General features: G+C 48.4%; 2 protein-coding genes across 3 annotated transcripts in view; one reads left to right on the top strand and one right to left on the bottom strand.

Annotated features, from left to right (window-relative positions):
• Positions 1–2,018: 2,018 nt before the first annotated feature.
• LOC135822306 (L-gulonolactone oxidase-like) lies at positions 2,019–8,037 on the top strand. The gene is made up of 7 exons (XM_065335048.1): positions 2,019–2,377; positions 4,125–4,532; positions 4,701–4,780; positions 5,228–5,311; positions 5,928–6,143; positions 6,622–6,888; positions 7,246–8,037. The coding sequence occupies exons 1-7, from the start codon at positions 2,260–2,262 to the stop codon at positions 7,552–7,554; spliced, it is 1,482 nt and encodes a 493-aa protein (XP_065191120.1). The 5' UTR covers positions 2,019–2,259; the 3' UTR covers positions 7,555–8,037.
• A 472-nt stretch (positions 8,038–8,509) lies between these two features.
• The window catches only part of LOC135822292 (F-box/WD repeat-containing protein 7-like), a 35,500-nt gene continuing 21,552 nt past the window's right edge, over positions 8,510–22,457 (bottom strand). For both annotated transcript variants that reach the window (XM_065335028.1, XM_065335036.1), the window contains exons 18-21: positions 21,939–22,025; positions 21,619–21,716; positions 9,842–9,943; positions 8,510–9,156 (exon numbers count right to left, since the gene is read on the bottom strand). In XM_065335028.1, coding sequence (XP_065191100.1) covers positions 9,006–9,156; positions 9,842–9,943; positions 21,619–21,716; positions 21,939–22,025 — 438 coding nt within the window. In that variant the 3' untranslated portion in view covers positions 8,510–9,005. The remainder of the gene's footprint in view (positions 9,157–9,841; positions 9,944–21,618; positions 21,717–21,938; positions 22,026–22,457) is intronic.

Raw genomic sequence — 22,457 nt, 5'->3', positions numbered from 1 at the left:
TAAACAGCTTCAGGTTGAATGTCTCAGCAGCCTGTTAGTTTTGTGGCCTGTTTATCACACTTTCTGACTGCTTATTATCTTGTTACAGTCGTGGATAGTTGCTTCATAACTCGTTTCCATGTGATTTCTTCTATTTTAATTATATTTACTGGCTCAATATCCGAGTTAAATGTACATGATTGTATGTATTATAGGGGAAGTGCATCGATTTTTCAAGTAGGGTCCAGAAGAAAGACAATTTGACATCGGTTCGAATGGCATATCTCTCGCTTCCATACGATAAGCCAAACTTGCCAAATCGCCAATTGTATGCTCACGTTGCCATAGCGACCAGCGGAGTGATGGCGTACGAAAGGCTTAGCTCCTCCACAGAGAAGGTCGATCACTGCATAAATTGGTCATTTTCAATTGTCTTATTGTATTCACGATGTGAAAGAAGTGCTGTGTTCAATGCTGTTAGTGCCGTGAACTATTTGTCGCCCTTCTCATGCATTTCCCTAGGCTGACTGTGCCTTGGAAATGGTTTCCTCCAGGACAAGATGATTGGAATTCGCCGTCTCTCCTGAGACATTTTCAGCAAACTTTCAAACCTACGACATTATTTCATTCGTCAATCTCCACCACCCGTCGTCTCACCTGGCTTCAGAAGATGTTACGAGAGATAGGAGAGTCGCCAGGAAGCATCACATTCATCTTCAGGAAGTGGAAAGAGCAAACGGCATGGTCCTTGGTTGGGGGAAATGCTGAACGTCTGATTTGTCCCAACCAAGATTTCAGCATTTTGTTCGTCACTATTTTCGCTTGTCTGCTGGTGTCTCCGCGCTCCAGCTTTCTCCTATCGGTGTCACGTCCCAGTACACAACCGAGAGGACTACTAACAAACAGTTCACTGCACTTACAGCATTGAACACAGCCCTTCTTTCACTTCGTGAATACAATAAACCAATTGAAAATGACCAAATTCTGCAGTGATCGACCTTCTCTGTGGTGGAGCTAAGCCTTTCGTACGTCATCACTGCGCTGGTCGCTATGGCAACGTGAGTATACAATTGGCGATTTGGCAAGCTTGGCTTATCGTATGGAAGAGAGAGATATGCCATTCGAACCGATATCAAATTGTCTTTCTTCTGGACCATACTCGAAAAATCGATGCACTTCCCCTTTAATATTGTATACATGACGATCGTATTCGGATGTACGTGTGTGTGTGGGGGGGGGGGGGTCCCACAGACCTACGGTCTTCTCACGGGAGTCCCTAGGAAGGATTTAATTAAAAGCATGTCATGTAGTGTAGACTCACCCCAGTTACGCGGCACCGGACAGCAGCCGTCCATGCGTGGGCCACCAGAATCAGACAAAAAATCCCGCATAAGATCACCAGCAAGAATTGGGAGCACATCCTAAGCACCATCGTTGCCTGCTTCTCTGCTATGAACTTGCGGCAGCGCTAATCACTCAGCAGCAGTGTATCCATGTCAACTAAACGTGTTATCTGTTATACATGTAACAGTAACTGTTGACGTCATGTAGATCTACATGACGTGTATGAGTCATGACTGTACTACAAGTACAACAGACATAGCCAGAGACCTGACTGGAGTTTGATCTCTCACGAGTCAGTCCAAGCATCTTCCTCTCTTTCTAGACAGTGAATGGCCAAGACTCATTATAATAATGTGTCATCACAGTCATAGTCATTACCATGATTACTGATGATGGACTAACATCCGCTCCAATGAAGTCACTTTTGTAGTGAGAAAGCATGCAGTGAAAAGGCCACTGGCTGTACTGCCTAGACTGTATACATGGTATAATGATGATTGTACTTGTAGAGATTGCAATTAATTTTTTATTTGTACTTTGTAGTGCTCCTCGAGCCTCGTACCCAGGTCCCTCATATAATAATGCATGGCTCTTTGCAGCTCGGTGCATAGTGATAGCTACCATGGCTACTGCTACTTGAAATGACGGTATCACGTGCCGCCACAGATGTAAAATCAGCAGCAACAGTTTGAAGAGAATCTAGAAGCAACACTACCAATTATTTTACTAGGTGTACGCTAAATACAGCAATACTAATGGTAATACTTGTCAAACAAGTCAAGGCATCGAACCAGCTCGCTCGATCGTGTTCGAAGTCGAGACATTATTTAGAGTAATAATTCCTCGCATTCTTGAATACAGTCATAGCCTCTCCGATTTTCCAGATTTACTATTCGGATGCAGTAGCAGATATCACGTAACGTTTTCGGTGCCAACATGTTTTTCTTGGCGCCCTGCATGAACCCGACCATTTTCCCGATACTGTTAGTGGTTTTCTACGCTATCTGGCAGTCTGGAGATCGTATGGATGGCTGCTGCCCATCATGGAACTGGGGTGAGTCCGTGTGTTTGTCCAGGGCGCTAGGTTCATGCCATGAGTCACGAAAAATTTAATACTAGTACGTTTTCCACATACACTTTTTAATGCTGCTCAGCAATCATAGAGGTTATGCGATTACATGCGACTATATCATCAGTAGAGGTGCTTAGCTTTGGCAACATCGAGGCACAGCGAATCGATGCACTAGCGACTCACGCTGTATACATAGCAGCCATAAGCGGTTCCGCTGACTAGCGCTGCATAAAAACGTCCATAAGCGGTTCCACTGATTCACCCGGTATATTTAGTGGCCAGCCATACGGCCAAAAGGCACTCCGCACCATGACAGCATCTGCATAACCCCTATAATGACTATATTCGGATCAGGGCGAGATGCACGACTTGCTGCGTTCATTATACATCATGCAGCTGCATCCGCGCACTGGGGAAAAAATCAAACATCATACTCTCCCTGTGGTTTGAAAGTTGAAACAAACTTTTGTGTAGAAGTGCTGAAGTTGATGCAGCCAAAACTTGAGGGGGGGGGGGGGGGGGCTGATATCACTTGAGAAGTTGCCAATTGTTCAGCACTAGCTTGTGCTTGCCCGCTGCTGTCTAAATACCTGCGGTGGCTGTTACCATGGTGGCGAGAAAGGGCAATGTGATCGAGAGCAGTGCACCGTCCTGTCAACCAGTCCACGGAGGAATGCCAGACTGAACGGAAGAAAGGCCGGTAGATGTCAGCAATGTGGCGTACTGCGTACACGCAGATATACAGACTACAATGTAGCACTTGTTCACGAGACTCTCCTGCCGGCCGGCCGGCTCTCCCCAGTACTCCTTGCATACGGAGTCCAGCTCCTGTCTATACTTGAATAGCAGGCGTGTGCCCCGTATGGGTTCCTGGGTGGCCGGAACCCCTCTTTTTTCGCTCAGAATGCAGGATTTTGCTTCATTTTTTTGAAAAATTTCCTGGGGGAGGTCCCCGGAACCCCCCCCCCCCCTTGAAGGGCACCGGCGCACGTGCCTGATTAGTGTACTTCAATATCAACCAGGGTGAACTGCATGACATCAAGAGTACACTCAGTGTAGTACAGTAGGTATCGGTTATAGCGTGGGTGTTTGAAAAACGACTTTCTATTCTTATTTCCGATATTTCTTACACACGGTAAATCAAGTGTGACATATCATGTGCATGTGCGCAGAGGCAGGAAGATCATCGTACACATGCAATGTAGTGGTATGGTGCATGCGGCTGGTCATAGTCACATAGGCTTACCATGTGGCTATGCAACATGAGTTACATGACCACAACAGTTGAACCTGCAGCACTACGACCCAACGCGAGTCAGATCGGAACTGAATTGGACGGATATTATTACTACAGGCAATATACTTTGTACTAATCTGGTATGTTTTGCTACACAAAGTCCATTCTTAGGACCGATATATTCTACTGTACGATAAAATTGCTTGTACAAGTAAGAATAAATGTGCACTTCAAATCCATGTTATGATTATGAAAACATGAGAGTTCATTCTTGTAGGCAGTATATTCTTTTACACGACCACGCTATAACCGATACGCACTCTACTAGTAGTAATTTATACTTCCTTGATTACAATGTAATGCAAGGCTCTACAGGCAAAGGATGAGAGTAGTACGGTGCAGTTGCACTATCCCGGTCCAAGCCAGAACCTGCCGTGTCTCTATGTATGTATGTATGTATGTATGTATGCCTGGCGTATGTCTGGTGTGCAGAGCGACGGCATGCATTGCTCAACGCAGACAGCACTGTGCGACCGGCCAGCCTGACAAACATCACCGAATGTGTACAGTTTGCCAGCGCACACAACAAACGCATCACCGTGCTGGGCTCGGGACACTCCTGGGCGGACATCACTGTACCGGCCGATAAGAAGAATGGCAGAGGATCCACTGATGGCTCAAGTACGGGGACATCAAACAGTGCAGTTAGTAACGGTAGTATTGTACTGTGTATGAGATGCTACTCGGGACTGGTCGGTGTGGATCGCGACAAGAAACAGGTCACTGTCCTCGGTGGCACAACGCTTGCACAGCTGATCACAATACTGGATGAGTACGACCTGGCATTGGATATATTCCCTTCTGTCAACGAACAAACCATTGCCGGTGCAATTTCATCAGGTAAGCTGCCATGTGTTTTGATTTCTGGACGGAGACCGAAAGAGACAGAGGGGTGTTGCTGTTAGTACATTTCACAATGGCTGTTATGCAGAACATGCTGATTTCTATCCACTTGCACCTCTTACTACCACTGACCTTCTTGTGTACTCCATGCCTCCTCGCTGACAGGTACACACGGTACCGGCGTTACACATGGTAACATGGCCACTCTTGTTCAATCGATCGAATTGGTGACTGCGGACGGGACAGTACGTACAGTCTAGATGTTGTATGAGCAGTGCAGTCAATTTCGGAGCAGATGGAAATAGAGGAGTTCTTTGTGCTTGATCACCGCTATCGACCATGTGGTCTGCTGATTGCAGCACTGCGTGCATTAAACTTGGAGTTACAACACCCTAGCCTTGGTGGGACACTGTTACCGCATTGACTACTGAACTGCAGTTGTGGGAATGCTCAAGTGGTGCAGAAAATAGGATAGGTTAAAATAATGCTGCAGATGTGTTGTTGTTGCCACAGGGATATCATTGACTGGAATCTTCCAGTCTGGAGTGTGATAGCTGCTCATAGTCTCTTGTTGGTGGCTAGTATTATTGACTTGTTGTTGTTCTCACTGCAACTTGACTCACTGTAACTTCCATGTGGTGGTTGTTATCATTGTCATCGTTGTCATTGTTCTGATAATGATTCTGCGCTAGGTACTGACTGCTTCAAGGTCGAGTAATGCTGATGTTCTGTACGGTGCCACCATAGGCATGGGCCTGTTTGGTATCATCACCAAGGTAAGAATTATCACTGTCAGTATGTAGAGCGGGCCCGGTTCCTGGTCTTGCAACGATATCTACTGACAGTGCATACATATATATGGATGGTGACTCCTGTATCCTGGCACATGCTGAAGTCCGCTCACCACCTCACCACTATCGAGACTATTGCAAATTGGGCAGCTTCTGTACAGTTGTGGGGATCCTCGTTTGTTGATAGCACTCATGCGTACCTGCTTGGCAAACAAAACTCACGGCCCACGTGAAACTCAGTTTTCTGCATCTGCAAGAACGCGGCAACCATTGTACACACTATTAGTTCATCCAGGAGAAAGATTTATTTGTCGCAAAGTATACTGTAAAAGCAGAAAATTTCGGTGGAGTAATATTTTCGGTATTCTCCAAAATCGGCGGTTCGGTGGAGGGACGTTTTCCGTAAAACCCGTTTTCCAGGTAAGTGTACTAGTACTACATGATTGTACAGTTAGTTGCACTGGTAGTACCGGAATTTTCGGTGCGTTTTATTTTCAGTAAAAATTGTCGGCACCGAAGTTACCAAAAATAGAACACCACCAAAAATTTCTGCTTTTACAGTACATGAATTTGTCCCTTACTTTCTGTCATTGATTCCCAGGTGACTCTCCAAGCTACAGAGAAGTTTAATGTTTATGAGAAGAAGATCTTGATCAGCAGTGATGAGCTGTACGCTAACTTGGAGGGCATCGTTGGCAGTGCCGAGTACGTCAAACTCTGGCACAACGAAGGAACTGGACAAGTGTGTGTGTTCACGTCGTCCCGTACAACAGAGCCTGTCAGAGACAACCGTAACCGAGTCGTTCAAGATATTGGGGTATGCGTGTTTAGTGCAATTGGGGTATGCGTGTATAGTGCAATTGGGCTCTTACTCTTAGAGCTGCTTTAGATTTACGTAAACATGATGAGGGAAGCCAATCATGCAGTTCAGCTGGGCAAATGTATTACCTGTTCTCTCTCTCTCTCTCTCTCTCTCTCTCTCTCTCTCTCTCTCTCTCTCTCTCTCTCTCTCTCTCTCTCTCTCTCTCTCTCTCTTAGTTATTCTACTTGCTTTCAAGTCTACTCTTCACAATGCCTCATGCCTCAATGGATTGGACCCATATAGTTCCCTATCATAATCAGAATCACAGGGCAGCAGCCAGGGCAGCAGCCCTTCTACTGTTTGTACAGCGCCGCACTCACAATTGCCTTTGTACCTGGGAGTGCAGCACTTGCTTGCCATGACCCTTGCATACTGACTTCATATCATCTGCTGCTTCTCAAATCTCTTACTGCATGCTTCCATGTTTGTGCAGCTGCGCATCTTTGAAGGCCTTATCTACCTGGTATCATTCTATCCACGATCAGCTAAGCCAGTCATGTACTTTCTCATTCACTACCTGGACGCCCTGAAAGTCGGCGAACGTGTGAGCACATGGCACGATGTGTTCAACATTCCCCACCATATACCCGTTCATCCTGAGACGGAGTATGCTGTTCCACTGGCCAACGCCACCGCTGCACTTCGCTTTGTCGCACAACTTGTGGAGGAGAAGGAGATTGGAACAAACTACATCAGTGAGGTAGGCCGTGCTCTTTTCTTTTAATCACAACTACTGGAATTTGAACTGTGTAAAAAGTGGCCAATTGCAGACGTAGCACTTGCCCATACATGTACATGTACCTTGGCTCTGTGTCTATATAATATTATGATGGCAGCAGCACAAACCTGGCACATAATCATATCTTCACCTATCTACACAAATGCCTGGCCCTCAGTAATGAGATACATGTACTGGTGATAAGAGCCGTGTGATGATTGTTCACAGCAGTTACTACAAGCACTGCGGATGTGCCATTGCAAAATACATGTACCCAGCAGTACCTGCTCTGCTTAATTAAACTAAGCCTTGGATTGAATGTTCCACTCATTGTCCTAGACTCGCTTTGTAGGCGCGGATGAGTTCTGGCTGAGTAACGACTACGGAACACCAACCTGCCACATCACACTGTTGCTGTACAACCAGGAGGATGTATTCCAGAGCTACATGCAGGCAGTCAGTGACGGTTTGGTCACAATGGGCGCGCGGCCTCACTGGGGCAAAATGAGCAAGATGACGGAGGCGACACTTAAGCACCTCTACCCAAAGTGGGACGACTTTGTGGCTCTGAAGCGTCGTCTTGACCCCTCTGGACGATTCTGCAACAGCCAGGCCCAGCAAGCATTTGATGAGTCTAACATATGCTAGGTCTGGATAGCGCTTCTAAAGAAATGTTTGACTATTTAATACGAACATTCTATGATCCTTTACTCACGTCGTTTTGAACAACACACACACACATTCAATCTGTTCAAAGCAGTGCAATCAATTTCTGCAGCAACCTATTACTCTGTTTTCAAAAGAATTCGATTTGACATTATCGCAGCTGACACATCGCCTGTAGTATGGTCGTGTTCCTTACATAAAATGGCACAATCACCAATCACATAGGCAATCACATAGGCAATCACATAGGCAATCACATAGGCAATCACATAGGCAATCACATAGGCAATCACATAGGCAATCACATAGGCAATCACATAGGAATCACATAGGAATCACATAGGCGTTGGTCTGGCCCAGCACTGCTGGCCCGGCTTCGGCCAGACCATCTATTTTTTGCATCAATCTATCCAACGGTTGCATCCAAGCACAGAACTATGCTGCAGGTATTGCATTTCCCAGTGACTGGTAATGTGTGACGTGACCATATACTGCCAAGACTGCAGTGCACTGCCGGGTCAGGATCAGCACGTCTATGTTACATTTTCATGATAGTCCCTATGGTAGCCTACATACTTCCTCATTCTGCTTTGCAGCTATTATGCTTACGAAGGATATAGCAGGTACTAATCCACAGAACAACAGGGCGCAAGGCTAGTTGGTTGCAACTCTGAGCCTTTCATGCCATGTGATCATCAGACATGCGATCATTAGACATGCTATCATCAGACATGCGATCATCAGGCATGCGATCATCAGGCATGCGATCATCAGGCATGCGATCATCAGGCATGCGATCATCAGGCATGCGATCATCAGGCATGCGATCATCAGGCATGCGATCATCAGGCATGCGATCATCAGGCATGCGATCATCAGGCAACGAAAATATGCTGTTTGCCATGCCAGTAGTTATGCACGGGAGACACATGAGTGGTTCAGTTGTGGTTGGGTGCTATACTTTGGGTGTTGGGTTGGTAGTACTGCGAAGCAGGGTGAAGCAACTGTGTGCGTGTATGCGTTAGTTTAAACAACTGTGTGCGTGCATGCGTTAGTTTCAGGGCCAGCAGTTATTATCACCTTGCCGCCATTTTTAAATCATCATTGTTGTCTGAAGATTGGTGAACAACCATGAGTAACCGAACAGAATTCAGCTTTGTTCCATTGCTAACTTGTGTAATAGTGTTATTATTAGGTTGATTGGTGTCCCGATCATCCAAGGCTACTTCAAGAATATTTACATTTACACACATGAGTCGTGTGTAACATTATAGCTTTTCTAATACGGCTATGAAGTAAAAAATCAAGTTTCCAAGATCCTTCACAAAATCCTCTCCTGGGAAATAAAGTAGCCAACGACGTCAAGGAATGTAAACAGCAGGTGCTTCAATCTGGGCTGTACACACCAAGACTGCTCTTACTGCTCCGACTGCTCACTCATAGCTAAACGCAGCTGGACCATCGAACCTCCACATGTAAACCCGGCTACCGGCCAGGGCAAAGATGGCCGTGGTGGTAGCGTGCACTGACACAACGCTGGCAAAGTGGTGTGTGAACAACTGCTTGATAGGTGGCTGGCCTGGCCTGTAAAAATAGAGAAAACAGAAGAAACAACCTCTGTTAGAGAAAGCAATTCAGAGTAAGGCTGCCACCGCCAAAGCTATTACATAATAATTATGTTCCTATTTTCCATGCATAATCCTCCCACCACAAGTCCATGCTCAGTCATAGAAATCGGGAGTATGGCAGCCACTTTGGCTGACCCTGCTCCAGCCCGGGACAACTCTCCACGGCAGTCAATCAACCCTGTGTTGGTAGTCAAGCAGGCATGCCGTAGTGTGAACTGTTCTCAATAGTGTGCATATCTGTGGTATTGTCTGGACCGTCTCTACTTGGCCAGACCAGTCAGTCTAGGTGCTGTTCCACGTGTTCGCAATGCGGCACATGTCTAAAGATCACTAGTAGTCTTGCATGAGTCATCACGCGCAGTCTAGCTTAGAATGCATGGTGGCATAGAAGACAACATTGCAGCCCAATGCAGTATTATTATCCATTACTTGTATCACTTCTACTTGCATCATTCCATCATCATATCCATTACTTGTATCACTTCTATTTGCATCATATCCATGATCACTTCAATCACTGTGCAATTCTAGCTGCCATGCCTGGCCCAAACAGCAGGAGTAGCACATCCAGTGTACCGAATGCTATGCACTGGCCGGGTCATGGGTTCCTTGTCCCGTGCGGTACGGTCCATTTCACTAACCTTGAAGCATCATGGATGAAAACCATGGAGTCTTTTCCCGACGTCACCAGCAAGCTGTGACCGCGTGGGTGGGGCCCGCGAATGTACGACACATCTTCGATCCTACAATGAATAGATAATGCCACCAACTGATTACAATGCATTTTTGCATGATTATATGCCACACGTATATCCAGTGTTGTGCGGATGAAAAGCAGCTAGAGTTGTGGACATGTGATTGGAACATGATGAAAGAGATCAGGGCTGTGAGAGAGAACTAATCAAAGATTTCTCTACCCTATACCAGTAATCTAATTCTCATCTGACCAACGGTTCGACATTAATTTTCTCTCCTGAGCCCGAGGAACCATTTTCTTGGTGCTAAAGCTTGGTGTATTGACACATGCTCTTAATAATACCGTGGCAATCATATCTCTCAATCTAGCAATGCTAGACTCTAAGAAGAAGTAGCAACAGGTCTGCATGATCCACCATGCATTCAGGTGTCAAGTGCCAGGGTTTCCAAGACATAACAAGTAATCGTTCAAGTCCAGCTAGTCTCCAGGCCTGCTGGAGGAACCGGTCCAGCTAGTCTCCAGGCCTGCTGGAGGAACCGGTCCAGCTAGTCTCCAGGCCTGCTGGAGGAACCGGTCCAGCTAGTCTCCAGGCCTGCTGGAGGAACCGGTCCAGCTAGTCTCCAGGCCTGCCGGAGGAACCGGTCCAGCTAGTCTCCAGGCCTGCTGGAGGAACCGGTCCAGCTAGTCTCCAGGCCTGCTGGAGGAACCGGTCCAGCTAGTCTCCAGGCCTGCTGGAGGAACCGGTCCAGCTAGTCTCCAGGCCTGCCAGAGGAACCGGTCCAGCTAGTCTCAAGGCCTGCCGGAGGAACCGGTCCAGCTAGTCTCCAGGCCTGCCGGAGGAACCGGTCCAGCTAGTCTCCAGGCCTGCCGGAGGAACCGGTCCAGCTAGTCTCCAGGCCTGCCGGAGGAACCGGTGCGGTTGGTCAGGTTAACAGTACTAGTTAACAGTACTTAACACCGAACACCGAACACCGGACCAACCGTGTGGCCACCAATACATGTCTACTACATATGTCCCCGCTAGCTGCTGCCACACTATACACAAACTGTATGTCCCCGCTAGCTGCTGCCACATTATACACAAACTGTATGTCCCCGCTAGGCTGCTGCCACACTATACACAAACTGTATGTCCCCGCTAGCTGCTGCCACACTATACACAAACTGTATGTCCCCGCTAGCTGCTGCCACATTATACACAAACTGTATGTCCCCGCTAGGCTGCTGCCACACTATACACAAACTGTATGTCCCCGCTAGGCTGCTGCCACACTATACACAAACTGTATGTCCCCGCTAGCTGCTGCCACACTATACACAAACTGTATGTCCCCGCTAGCTGCTGCCACACTATACACAAACTGTATGTCCCCGCTAGGCTGCTGCCACATTATACACAAACTGTATGTCCCCGCTAGGCTGCTGCCACATTATACACAAACTGTATGTCCCCGCTAGGCTGCTGCCACACTATACACAAACGGTATGTCCCCGCTAGCTGCTGCCACATTATACACAAACTGTATGTCCCCGCTAGCTTCTGCCACACTATACACAAACTGTATGTCCCCGCTAGCTGCTGCCACACTATACACAAACTGTATGTCCTCGCTAGCTGCTGCCACACTATACACAAACTGTATGTCCCCGCTAGCTGCTGCCACATTATACACAAACTGTATGTCCCCACTAGGCTGCTGCCACATTATACACAAACTGTATGTCCCCGCTAGGCTGCTGCCACACTATACACAAACGGTATGTCCCCACTAGCTGCTGCCACATTATACACAAACTGTATGTCCCCGCTAGCTGCTGCCACACTATACACAAACTGTATGTCCCCGCTAGCTGCTGCCACACTATACACAAACTGTATGTCCCCGCTAGCTGCTGCCACACTATACACAAACGGTATGTCCCCGCTAGCTGCTGCCACATTATACACAAACTGTATGTCCCCGCTAGCTGCTGCCACACTATACACAAACTGTATGTCCCCGCTAGGCTGCTGCCACACTATACACAAACTGTATGTCCCCGCTAGGCTGCTGCCACACTATACACAAACTGTATGTCCCCGCTAGCTGCTGCCACACTATACACAAACTGTATGTCCCCGCTAGCTGCTGCCACACTATACACAAACTGTATGTCCCCGCTAGCTGCTGCCACACTATACACAAACTGTATGTCCCCGCTAGCTGCTGCCACACTATACACAAACTGTATGTCCCCACTAGCTGCTGCCACACTATACACAAACTGTATGTCCCCGCTAGGCTGCTGCCACACTATACACAAACTGTATGTCCCCGCTAGGCTGCTGCCACACTATACACAAACTGTATGTCCCCGCTAGCTGCTGCCACACTATACACAAACTGTTTGTCCCCGCTAGCTGCTGCCACACTATACACAAACTGTATGTCCCCGCTAGCTGCTGCCACATTATACACAAACTGTATGTCCCCGCTAGCTGCTGCCACACTATACACAAACTGTATGTCCCCGCTAGCTGCTGCCACACTATACACAAACTGTATGTCCCCGCTAGCTGCTGCCACATTATACACAAACTGTATGTCCCCGCTAGCTGCTGCCACACTATACACAAACTGTATGTCCCCGCTAGCTGCTGCCACACTATACACAAACTGTATGTCCCCGCTAGCTGCTGCCACACTATACACAAACTGTATGTCCCCGCTAGCTGCTGCCACACTATACACAAACTGTATGTCCCCGCTAGCTGCTGCCACATTATACACAAACTGTATGTCCCCGCTAGCTGCTGCCACATTATACACAAACTGTATGTCCCCGCTAGCTGCTGCCACACTATACACAAACTGTATGTCCCCGCTAGCTGCTGCCACACTATACACAAACTGTATGTCCCCGCTAGCTGCTGCCACATTATACACAAACTGTATGTCCCCGCTAGCTGCTGCCACATTATACACAAACTGTATGTCCCCGCTAGCTGCTGCCACATCATACACAAACTGTATGTCCCCGCTAGCTGCTGCCACACTATACACAAACTGTATGTCCCCGCTAGGCTGCTGCCACACTATACACAAACTGTATGTCCCCGCTAGCTGCTGCCACATTATACACAAACTGTATGTCCCCGCTAGGCTGCTGCCACATTATACACAAACTGTATGTCCCCGCTAGCTGCTGCCACACTATACACAAACTGTATGTCCCCGCTAGGCTGCTGCCACACTATACACAAACTGTATGTCCCCGCTAGGCTGCTGCCACACTATACACAAACTGTATGTCCCCGCTAGCTGCTGCCACACTATACACAAACTGTATGTCCCCGCTAGCTGCTGCCACATTATACACAAACTGTATGTCCCCACTAGCTGCTGCCACACTATACACAAACTGTATGTCCCCGCTAGCTGCTGCCACATTATACACAAACTGTATGTCCCCGCTAGCTGCTGCCACACTATACACAAACTGTATGTCCCCGCTAGCTGCTGCCACACTATACACAAACTGTATGTCCCCGCTAGGCTGCTGCCACATTATACACAAACTGTATGTCCCCGCTAGGTGCTGCCACATTATACACAAACTGTATGTCCCCGCTGGCTGCTGCCACACTATACACAAACTGTATGTCCCCGCTAGCTGCTGCCACATTATACACAAACTGTATGTCCCCGCTAGCTGCTGCCACACTATACACAAACTGTATGTCCCCGCTAGCTGCTGCCACACTATACACAAACTGTATGTCCCCGCTAGGCTGCTGCCACATTATACACAAACTGTATGTCCCCGCTAGGCTGCTGCCACAATATACACAAACTGTATGTCCCCGCTAGCTGCTGCCACACTATACACAAACTGTATGTCCCCGCTAGGCTGCTGCCACATTATACACAAACTGTATGTCCCCGCTAGGCTGCTGCCACACTATATACAAACTGTATGTCCCCGCTAGCTGCTGCCACATTATACACAAACTGTATGTCCCCGCTAGCTGCTGCCACACTATACACAAACTGTATGTCCCCGCTAGCTGCTGCCACACTATACACAAACTGTATGTCCCCGCTAGCTGCTGCCACATTATACACAAACTGTATGTCCCCGCTAGGCTGCTGCCACATTATACACAAACTGTATGTCCCCGCTAGGCTGCTGCCACATTATACACAAACTGTATGTCCCCGCTAGGCTGCTGCCACACTATACACAAACTGTATGTCCCCGCTAGCTGCTGCCACATTATACACAAACTGTATGTCCCCGCTAGCTGCTGCCACACTATACACAAACTGTATGTCCCCGCTAGCTGCTGCCACACTATACACAAACTGTATGTCCCCGCTAGCTGCTGCCACATTATACACAAACTGTATGTCCCGGGCTAGGCTGCTGCCACATTATACACAAACTGTATGTCCCCGCTAGGCTGCTGCCACATTATACACAAACTGTATGTCCCCGCTAGCTGCTGCCACATTATACACAAACTGTATGTCCCCGCTAGGCTGCTGCCACACTATACACAAACTGTATGTCCCCGCTAGGCTGCTGCCACACTATACACAAACTGTATGTCCCGGCTAGCTGCTGCCACACTATACACAAACTGTATGTCCCCGCTAGGCTGCTGCCACACTATACACAAACTGTATGTCCCTGCTAGCTGCTGCCACATTATACACAAACTGTATGTCCCCGCTAGCTGCTGCCACATTATACACAAACTGTATGTCCCCGCTAGCTGCTGCCACACTATACACAAACTGTATGTCCCCGCTAGGCTGCTGCCACACTATACACAAACTGTATGTCTCCGCTAGGCTGCTGCCACATTATACACAAACTGTATGTCCCCGCTAGCTGCTGCCACATTATACACAAACTGTATGTCCCCGCTAGCTGCTGCCACACTATACACAAACTGTATGTCCCGGCTAGCTGCTGCCACACTATACACAAACTTTATGTCCCCGCTAGCTGCTGCCACATTATACACAAACTGTATGTCCCCGCTAGCTGCTGCCACATTATACACAAACTGTATGTCCCCGCTAGCTGCTGCCACATTATACACAAACTGTATGTCCCCGCTAGCTGCTGCCACACTATACACAAACTGTATGTCCCCGCTAGGCTGCTACCACACTATACACAAACTGTATGTCCCCGCTAGCTGCTGCCACATTATACACAAACTGTATGTCCCCGCTAGGCTGCTGCCACATTATACACAAACTGTATGTCCCCGCTAGCTGCTGCCACACTATACACAAACTGTATGTCCCCGCTAGGCTGCTGCCACACTATACACAAACTGTATGTCCCCGCTAGGCTGCTGCCACACTATACACAAACTGTATGTCCCCGCTAGCTGCTGCCACACTATACACAAACTGTATGTCCCCGCTAGCTGCTGCCACATTATACACAAACTGTATGTCCCCGCTGGCTGCTGCCACACTATACACAAACTGTATGTCCCCGCTAGCTGCTGCCACATTATACACAAACTGTATGTCCCCGCTAGGCTGCTGCCACACTATATACAAACTGTATGTCCCCGCTAGCTGCTGCCACATTATACACAAACTGTATGTCCCCGCTAGCTGCTGCCACACTATACACAAACTGTATGTCCCCGCTAGCTGCTGCCACACTATACACAAACTGTATGTCCCCGCTAGCTGCTGCCACATTATACACAAACTGTATGTCCCCGCTAGGCTGCTGCCACATTATACACAAACTGTATGTCCCCGCTAGGCTGCTGCCACATTATACACAAACTGTATGTCCCCGCTAGGCTGCTGCCACACTATACACAAACTGTATGTCCCCGCTAGCTGCTGCCACATTATACACAAACTGTATGTCCCCGCTAGCTGCTGCCACACTATACACAAACTGTATGTCCCCGCTAGCTGCTGCCACACTATACACAAACTGTATGTCCCCGCTAGCTGCTGCCACATTATACACAAACTGTATGTCCCCGCTAGGCTGCTGCCACATTATACACAAACTGTATGTCCCCGCTAGGCTGCTGCCACATTATACACAAACTGTATGTCCCCGCTAGGCTGCTGCCACACTATACACAAACTGTATGTCCCCGCTAGGCTGCTGCCACACTATACACAAACTGTATGTCCCCGCTAGCTGCTGCCACATTATACACAAACTGTATGTCCCCGCTAGCTGCTGCCACATTATACACAAACTGTATGTCCCCTCTAGCTGCTGCCACACTATACACAAACTGTATGTCCCCGCTAGCTGCTGCCACACTATACACAAACTGTATGTCCCCACTAGCTGCTGCCACATTATACACAAACTGTATGTCCCTGCTAACTGCTGCCACATTATACACAAACTGTATGTCCCCGCTAGCTGCTGCCACATTATACACAAACTGTATGTCCCCGCTAGCTGCTGCCACATTATACAAAAACTGTATGTCCCCGCTAGCTGCTGCCACATTATACACAAACTGTATGTCCCCGCTAGCTGCTGCCACACTATACACAAACTGTATGTCCCCGCTAGCTGCTGCCACATTATACACAAACTGTATGTCCCCGCTAGCTGCTGCCACACTATACACAAACTGTATGTCCCCGCTAGCTGCTGCCACATTATACACAAACTGTATGTCCCCGCTAGCTGCTGCCACACTATACACAAACTGTATGTCCCCGCTAGCTGCTGCCACACTATACACAAACTGTATGTCCCCGCTAGGCTGCTGCCACATTATACACAAACTGTATGTCCCGGCTAGGCTGCTGCCACATTATACACAAACTGTATGTCCCCGCTAGCTGCTGCCACACTATACACAAACTGTATGTCCCTGCTAGGCTGCTGCCACATTATACACAAACTGTATGTCCCCGCTAGGCTGCTGCCACACTATATACAAACTGTATGTCCCCGCTAGCTGCTGCCACATTATACACAAACTGTATGTCCCCGCTAGCTGCTGCCACACTATACACAAACTGTATGTCCCCGCTAGCTGCTGCCACACTATACACAAACTGTATGTCCCCGCTAGCTGCTGCCACATTATACACAAACTGTATGTCCCCGCTAGCTGCTGCCACATTATACACAAACTGTATGTCCCCGCTAGGCTGCTGCCACACTATACACAAACTGTATGTCCCCGCTAGGCTGCTGCCACACTATACACAAACTGTATGTCCCCGCTAGCTGCTGCCACACTATACACAAACTGTATGTCCCCGCTAGGCTGCTGCCACACTATACACAAACTGTATGTCCCCGCTAGCTGCTGCCACATTATACACAAACTGTATGTCCCCGCTAGCTGCTGCCACATTATACACAAACTGTATGTCCCCGCTAGCTGCTGCCACACTATACACAAACTGTATGTCCCCGCTAGGCTGCTGCCACACTATACACAAACTGTATGTCTCCGCTAGGCTGCTGCCACATTATACACAAACTGTATGTCCCCGCTAGCTGCTGCCACATTATACACAAACTGTATGTCCCCGCTAGCTGCTGCCACACTATACACAAACTGTATGTCCCCACTAGCTGCTGCCACACTATACACAAACTTTATGTCCCCGCTAGCTGCTGCCACATTATACACAAACTGTATGTCCCCGCTAGCTGCTGCCACATTATACACAAACTGTATGTCCCCGCTAGCTGCTGCCACATTATACACAAACTGTATGTCCCCGCTAGCTGCTGCCACACTATACACAAACTGTATGTCCCCGCTAGGCTGCTACCACACTATACACAAACTGTATGTCCCCGCTAGCTGCTGCCACATTATACACAAACTGTATGTCCCCGCTAGGCTGCTGCCACATTATACACAAACTGTATGTCCCCGCTAGCTGCTGCCACACTATACACAAACTGTATGTCCCCGCTAGGCTGCTGCCACACTATACACAAACTGTATGTCCCCGCTAGGCTGCTGCCACACTATACACAAACTGTATGTCCCCGCTAGCTGCTGCCACACTATACACAAACTGTATGTCCCCGCTAGCTGCTGCCACATTATACACAAACTGTATGTCCCCGCTGGCTGCTGCCACACTATACACAAACTGTATGTCCCCGCTAGCTGCTGCCACATTATACACAAACTGTATGTCCCCGCTAGCTGCTGCCACACTATACACAAACTGTATGTCCCCGCTAGCTGCTGCCACACTATACACAAACTGTATGTCCCCGCTAGGCTGCTGCCACATTATACACAAACTGTATGTCCCCGCTAGGCTGCTGCCACAATATACACAAACTGTATGTCCCCGCTAGCTGCTGCCACACTATACACAAACTGTATGTCCCCACTAGGCTGCTGCCACATTATACACAAACTGTATGTCCCCGCTAGCTGCTGCCACACTATACACAAACTGTATGTCCCCGCTAGCTGCTGCCACATTATACACAAACTGTATGTCCCCGCTAGGCTGCTGCCACACTATACACAAACTGTATGTCCCCGCTAGGCTGCTGCCACACTATACACAAACTGTATGTCCCCGCTAGCTGCTGCCACACTATACACAAACTGTATGTCCCCGCTAGGCTGCTGCCACACTATACACAAACTGTATGTCTCCGCTAGGCTGCTGCCACATTATACACAAACTGTATGTCCCCGCTAGCTGCTGCCACATTATACACAAACTGTATGTCCCCGCTAGCTGCTGCCACACTATACACAAACTGTATGTCCCCACTAGCTGCTGCCACACTATACACAAACTTTATGTCCCCGCTAGCTGCTGCCACATTATACACAAACTGTATGTCCCCGCTAGCTGCTGCCACATTATACACAAACTGTATGTCCCCGCTAGCTGCTGCCACATTATACACAAACTGTATGTCCCCGCTAGCTGCTGCCACACTATACACAAACTGTATGTCCCCGCTAGGCTGCTACCACACTATACACAAACTGTATGTCCCCGCTAGCTGCTGCCACATTATACACAAACTGTATGTCCCCGCTAGGCTGCTGCCACATTATACACAAACTGTATGTCCCCGCTAGCTGCTGCCACACTATACACAAACTGTATGTCCCCGCTAGGCTGCTGCCACACTATACACAAACTGTATGTCCCCGCTAGGCTGCTGCCACACTATACACAAACTGTATGTCCCCGCTAGCTGCTGCCACACTATACACAAACTGTATGTCCCCGCTAGCTGCTGCCACATTATACACAAACTGTATGTCCCCGCTGGCTGCTGCCACACTATACACAAACTGTATGTCCCCGCTAGCTGCTGCCACATTATACACAAACTGTATGTCCCCGCTAGCTGCTGCCACACTATACACAAACTGTATGTCCCCGCTAGCTGCTGCCACACTATACACAAACTGTATGTCCCCGCTAGGCTGCTGCCACATTATACACAAACTGTATGTCCCCGCTAGGCTGCTGCCACAATATACACAAACTGTATGTCCCCGCTAGCTGCTGCCACACTATACACAAACTGTATGTCCCCACTAGGCTGCTGCCACATTATACACAAACTGTATGTCCCCGCTAGGCTGCTGCCACACTATATACAAACTGTATGTCCCCGCTAGCTGCTGCCACATTATACACAAACTGTATGTCCCCGCTAGCTGCTGCCACACTATACACAAACTGTATGTCCCCGCTAGCTGCTGCCACACTATACACAAACTGTATGTCCCCGCTAGCTGCTGCCACATTATACACAAACTGTATGTCCCCGCTAGGCTGCTGCCACATTATACACAAACTGTATGTCCCCGCTAGGCTGCTGCCACATTATACACAAACTGTATGTCCCCGCTAGGCTGCTGCCACACTATACACAAACTGTATGTCCCCGCTAGCTGCTGCCACATTATACACAAACTGTATGTCCCCGCTAGCTGCTGCCACACTATACACAAACTGTATGTCCCCGCTAGCTGCTGCCACACTATACACAAACTGTATGTCCCCGCTAGCTGCTGCCACATTATACACAAACTGTATGTCCCCGCTAGGCTGCTGCCACATTATACACAAACTGTATGTCCCCGCTAGGCTGCTGCCACATTATACACAAACTGTATGTCCCCGCTAGCTGCTGCCACATTATACACAAACTGTATGTCCCCGCTAGGCTGCTGCCACACTATACACAAACTGTATGTCCCCGCTAGGCTGCTGCCACACTATACACAAACTGTATGTCCCCGCTAGCTGCTGCCACATTATACACAAACTGTATGTCCCCGCTAGCTGCTGCCACATTATACACAAACTGTATGTCCCCGCTAGCTGCTGCCACACTATACACAAACTGTATGTCCCCGCTAGCTGCTGCCACACTATACACAAACTGTATGTCCCCACTAGCTGCTGCCACATTATACACAAACTGTATGTCCCCACTAACTGCTGCCACATTATACACAAACTGTATGTCCCCGCTAGCTGCTGCCACATTATACACAAACTGTATGTCCCCGCTAGCTGCTGCCACATTATACACAAACTGTATGTCCCCGCTAGCTGCTGCCACATTATACACAAACTGTATGTCCCCGCTAGCTGCTGCCACACTATACACAAACTGTATGTCCCCGCTAGCTGCTGCCACATTATACACAAACTGTATGTCCCCGCTAGCTGCTGCCACACTATACACAAACTGTATGTCCCTGCTAGCTGCTGCCACATTATACACAAACTGTATGTCCCCGCTAGCTGCTGCCACACTATACACAAACTGTATGTCCCCGCTAGCTGCTGCCACACTATACACAAACTGTATGTCCCCGCTAGGCTGCTGCCACATTATACACAAACTGTATGTCCCGGCTAGGCTGCTGCCACATTATACACAAACTGTATGTCCCCGCTAGCTGCTGCCACACTATACACAAACTGTATGTCCCTGCTAGGCTGCTGCCACATTATACACAAACTGTATGTCCCCGCTAGGCTGCTGCCACACTATATACAAACTGTATGTCCCCGCTAGCTGCTGCCACATTATACACAAACTGTATGTCCCCGCTAGCTGCTGCCACACTATACACAAACTGTATGTCCCCGCTAGCTGCTGCCACACTATACACAAACTGTATGTCCCCGCTAGCTGCTGCCACATTATACACAAACTGTATGTCCCCGCTAGGCTGCTGCCACATTATACACAAACTGTATGTCCCCGCTAGGCTGCTGCCACATTATACACAAACTGTATGTCCCCGCTAGGCTGCTGCCACATTATACACAAACTGTATGTCCCCGCTAGGCTGCTGCCACATTATACACAAACTGTATAAAAGACTATGGTAGGACCGGACCAATTGAAACTGCAGTTCCGGCGGTCCTTGTCTATAACGCTTGCTCTGTTACATCATACCATCTGATCATGTGTACATGTACATTCTTTCATCCCCCCCCTCCCCCCCCCCCCCCGCTATCATACGATAGTATGCATGGTGCACATACCGCTATCATACGCTATCATACGTGGTGCCCATACCATACCATCGAGTGATGGATCATGGTATGCACAGTGTGGTGAAGCTGTCCATGTATAGACGGTTAAGTACTCTTACTCACACACACTGACACATATCTGGGCAGAGCAGTACAACTTGACAGCATTAAAGAGTAAGGAGAGGTGCCGATCCATCCTTACCTTCGAATGTGACCTTGAAATGGCTTTGATGGCTTCCAGGTCTTTGCAGTGCAGTCCAGCAGAACAGCATCACTGGAAGAGCACACACTTAGAATACCCTGCAGCCGGGATACCATGTAGAGCAGCACATCATGATTAGGTACACCATGGTAATAAGAAACACCGTGACACAAGATAATTATCATGTACACCGGCACTGATGGAAAATCAAGACTGGCATGAAACCAGGTAAATACTGTATTTTAAAACAAGCTCTCCATGGCAACTTCACAAGCTCTCCATGGCAACTTCACCAGCGGCCATAGCCAACCTAAACTAACCTTGTGAAGTGACAAGCCGAGAACAGGACGCTCAAAGTTCAGCGCTCGCAGGCAATCGCCGGAGGAAACCTGCCATTCACGCACACTCTGCAAAAACACAGCAAGCAAAGAGAGGTCACGGTGACCATTGGGTGAGGTGAATGTGTCATGCAGTGAACTGTGACCAATGGGTGAGGTTAATGGGTGTTATGCAATCATGCTTGGACAACACCGGAAATCTCTTTTCACAAGAAGATCAATGGAATGCTCAGAATCCTCATAACACCTGTCAATGCATTCTGGATTATACCAGCATTGCATACATGTGAGATGACAGTGTGCTTAGCATGAATATCGCATTGGAACTACAAGCAAACGGTTCTGCATCCATTGGAACTACAAGCAAACGGTACTGCATCCATTGGAACTACAAACAAACGGTACTGCATCCATTGGAACCACAAGCAAACGGTACTGCATCCATTGGAACTACAAGCAAACGGTACTGCATCCATTGGAACTACAAGCAAACGGTACTGC

The sequence above is a fragment of the Sycon ciliatum genome, chromosome 1 (assembly GCF_964019385.1).
Source record: "Sycon ciliatum chromosome 1, ocSycCili1.1, whole genome shotgun sequence".
NCBI lineage: Eukaryota > Metazoa > Porifera > Calcarea > Leucosolenida > Sycettidae > Sycon > Sycon ciliatum.
This window is presented reverse-complemented; position numbering and strand designations above follow the sequence as displayed.

Bases quoted from the DNA above. Each gene is read 5' to 3' on its own strand.
- LOC135822306 (XM_065335048.1), top strand. From the start codon at position 2,260: ATGTTTTTCTTGGCGCCCTGCATGAACCCGACCATTTTCCCGATACTG. The intron at 4,533-4,700 runs GTAAGCTGCCAT...CCTCGCTGACAG, and splicing joins TGCCGGTGCAATTTCATCAG to GTACACACGGTACCGGCGTT. The intron at 6,144-6,621 runs GTATGCGTGTTT...ATGTTTGTGCAG, and splicing joins GAGTCGTTCAAGATATTGGG to CTGCGCATCTTTGAAGGCCT.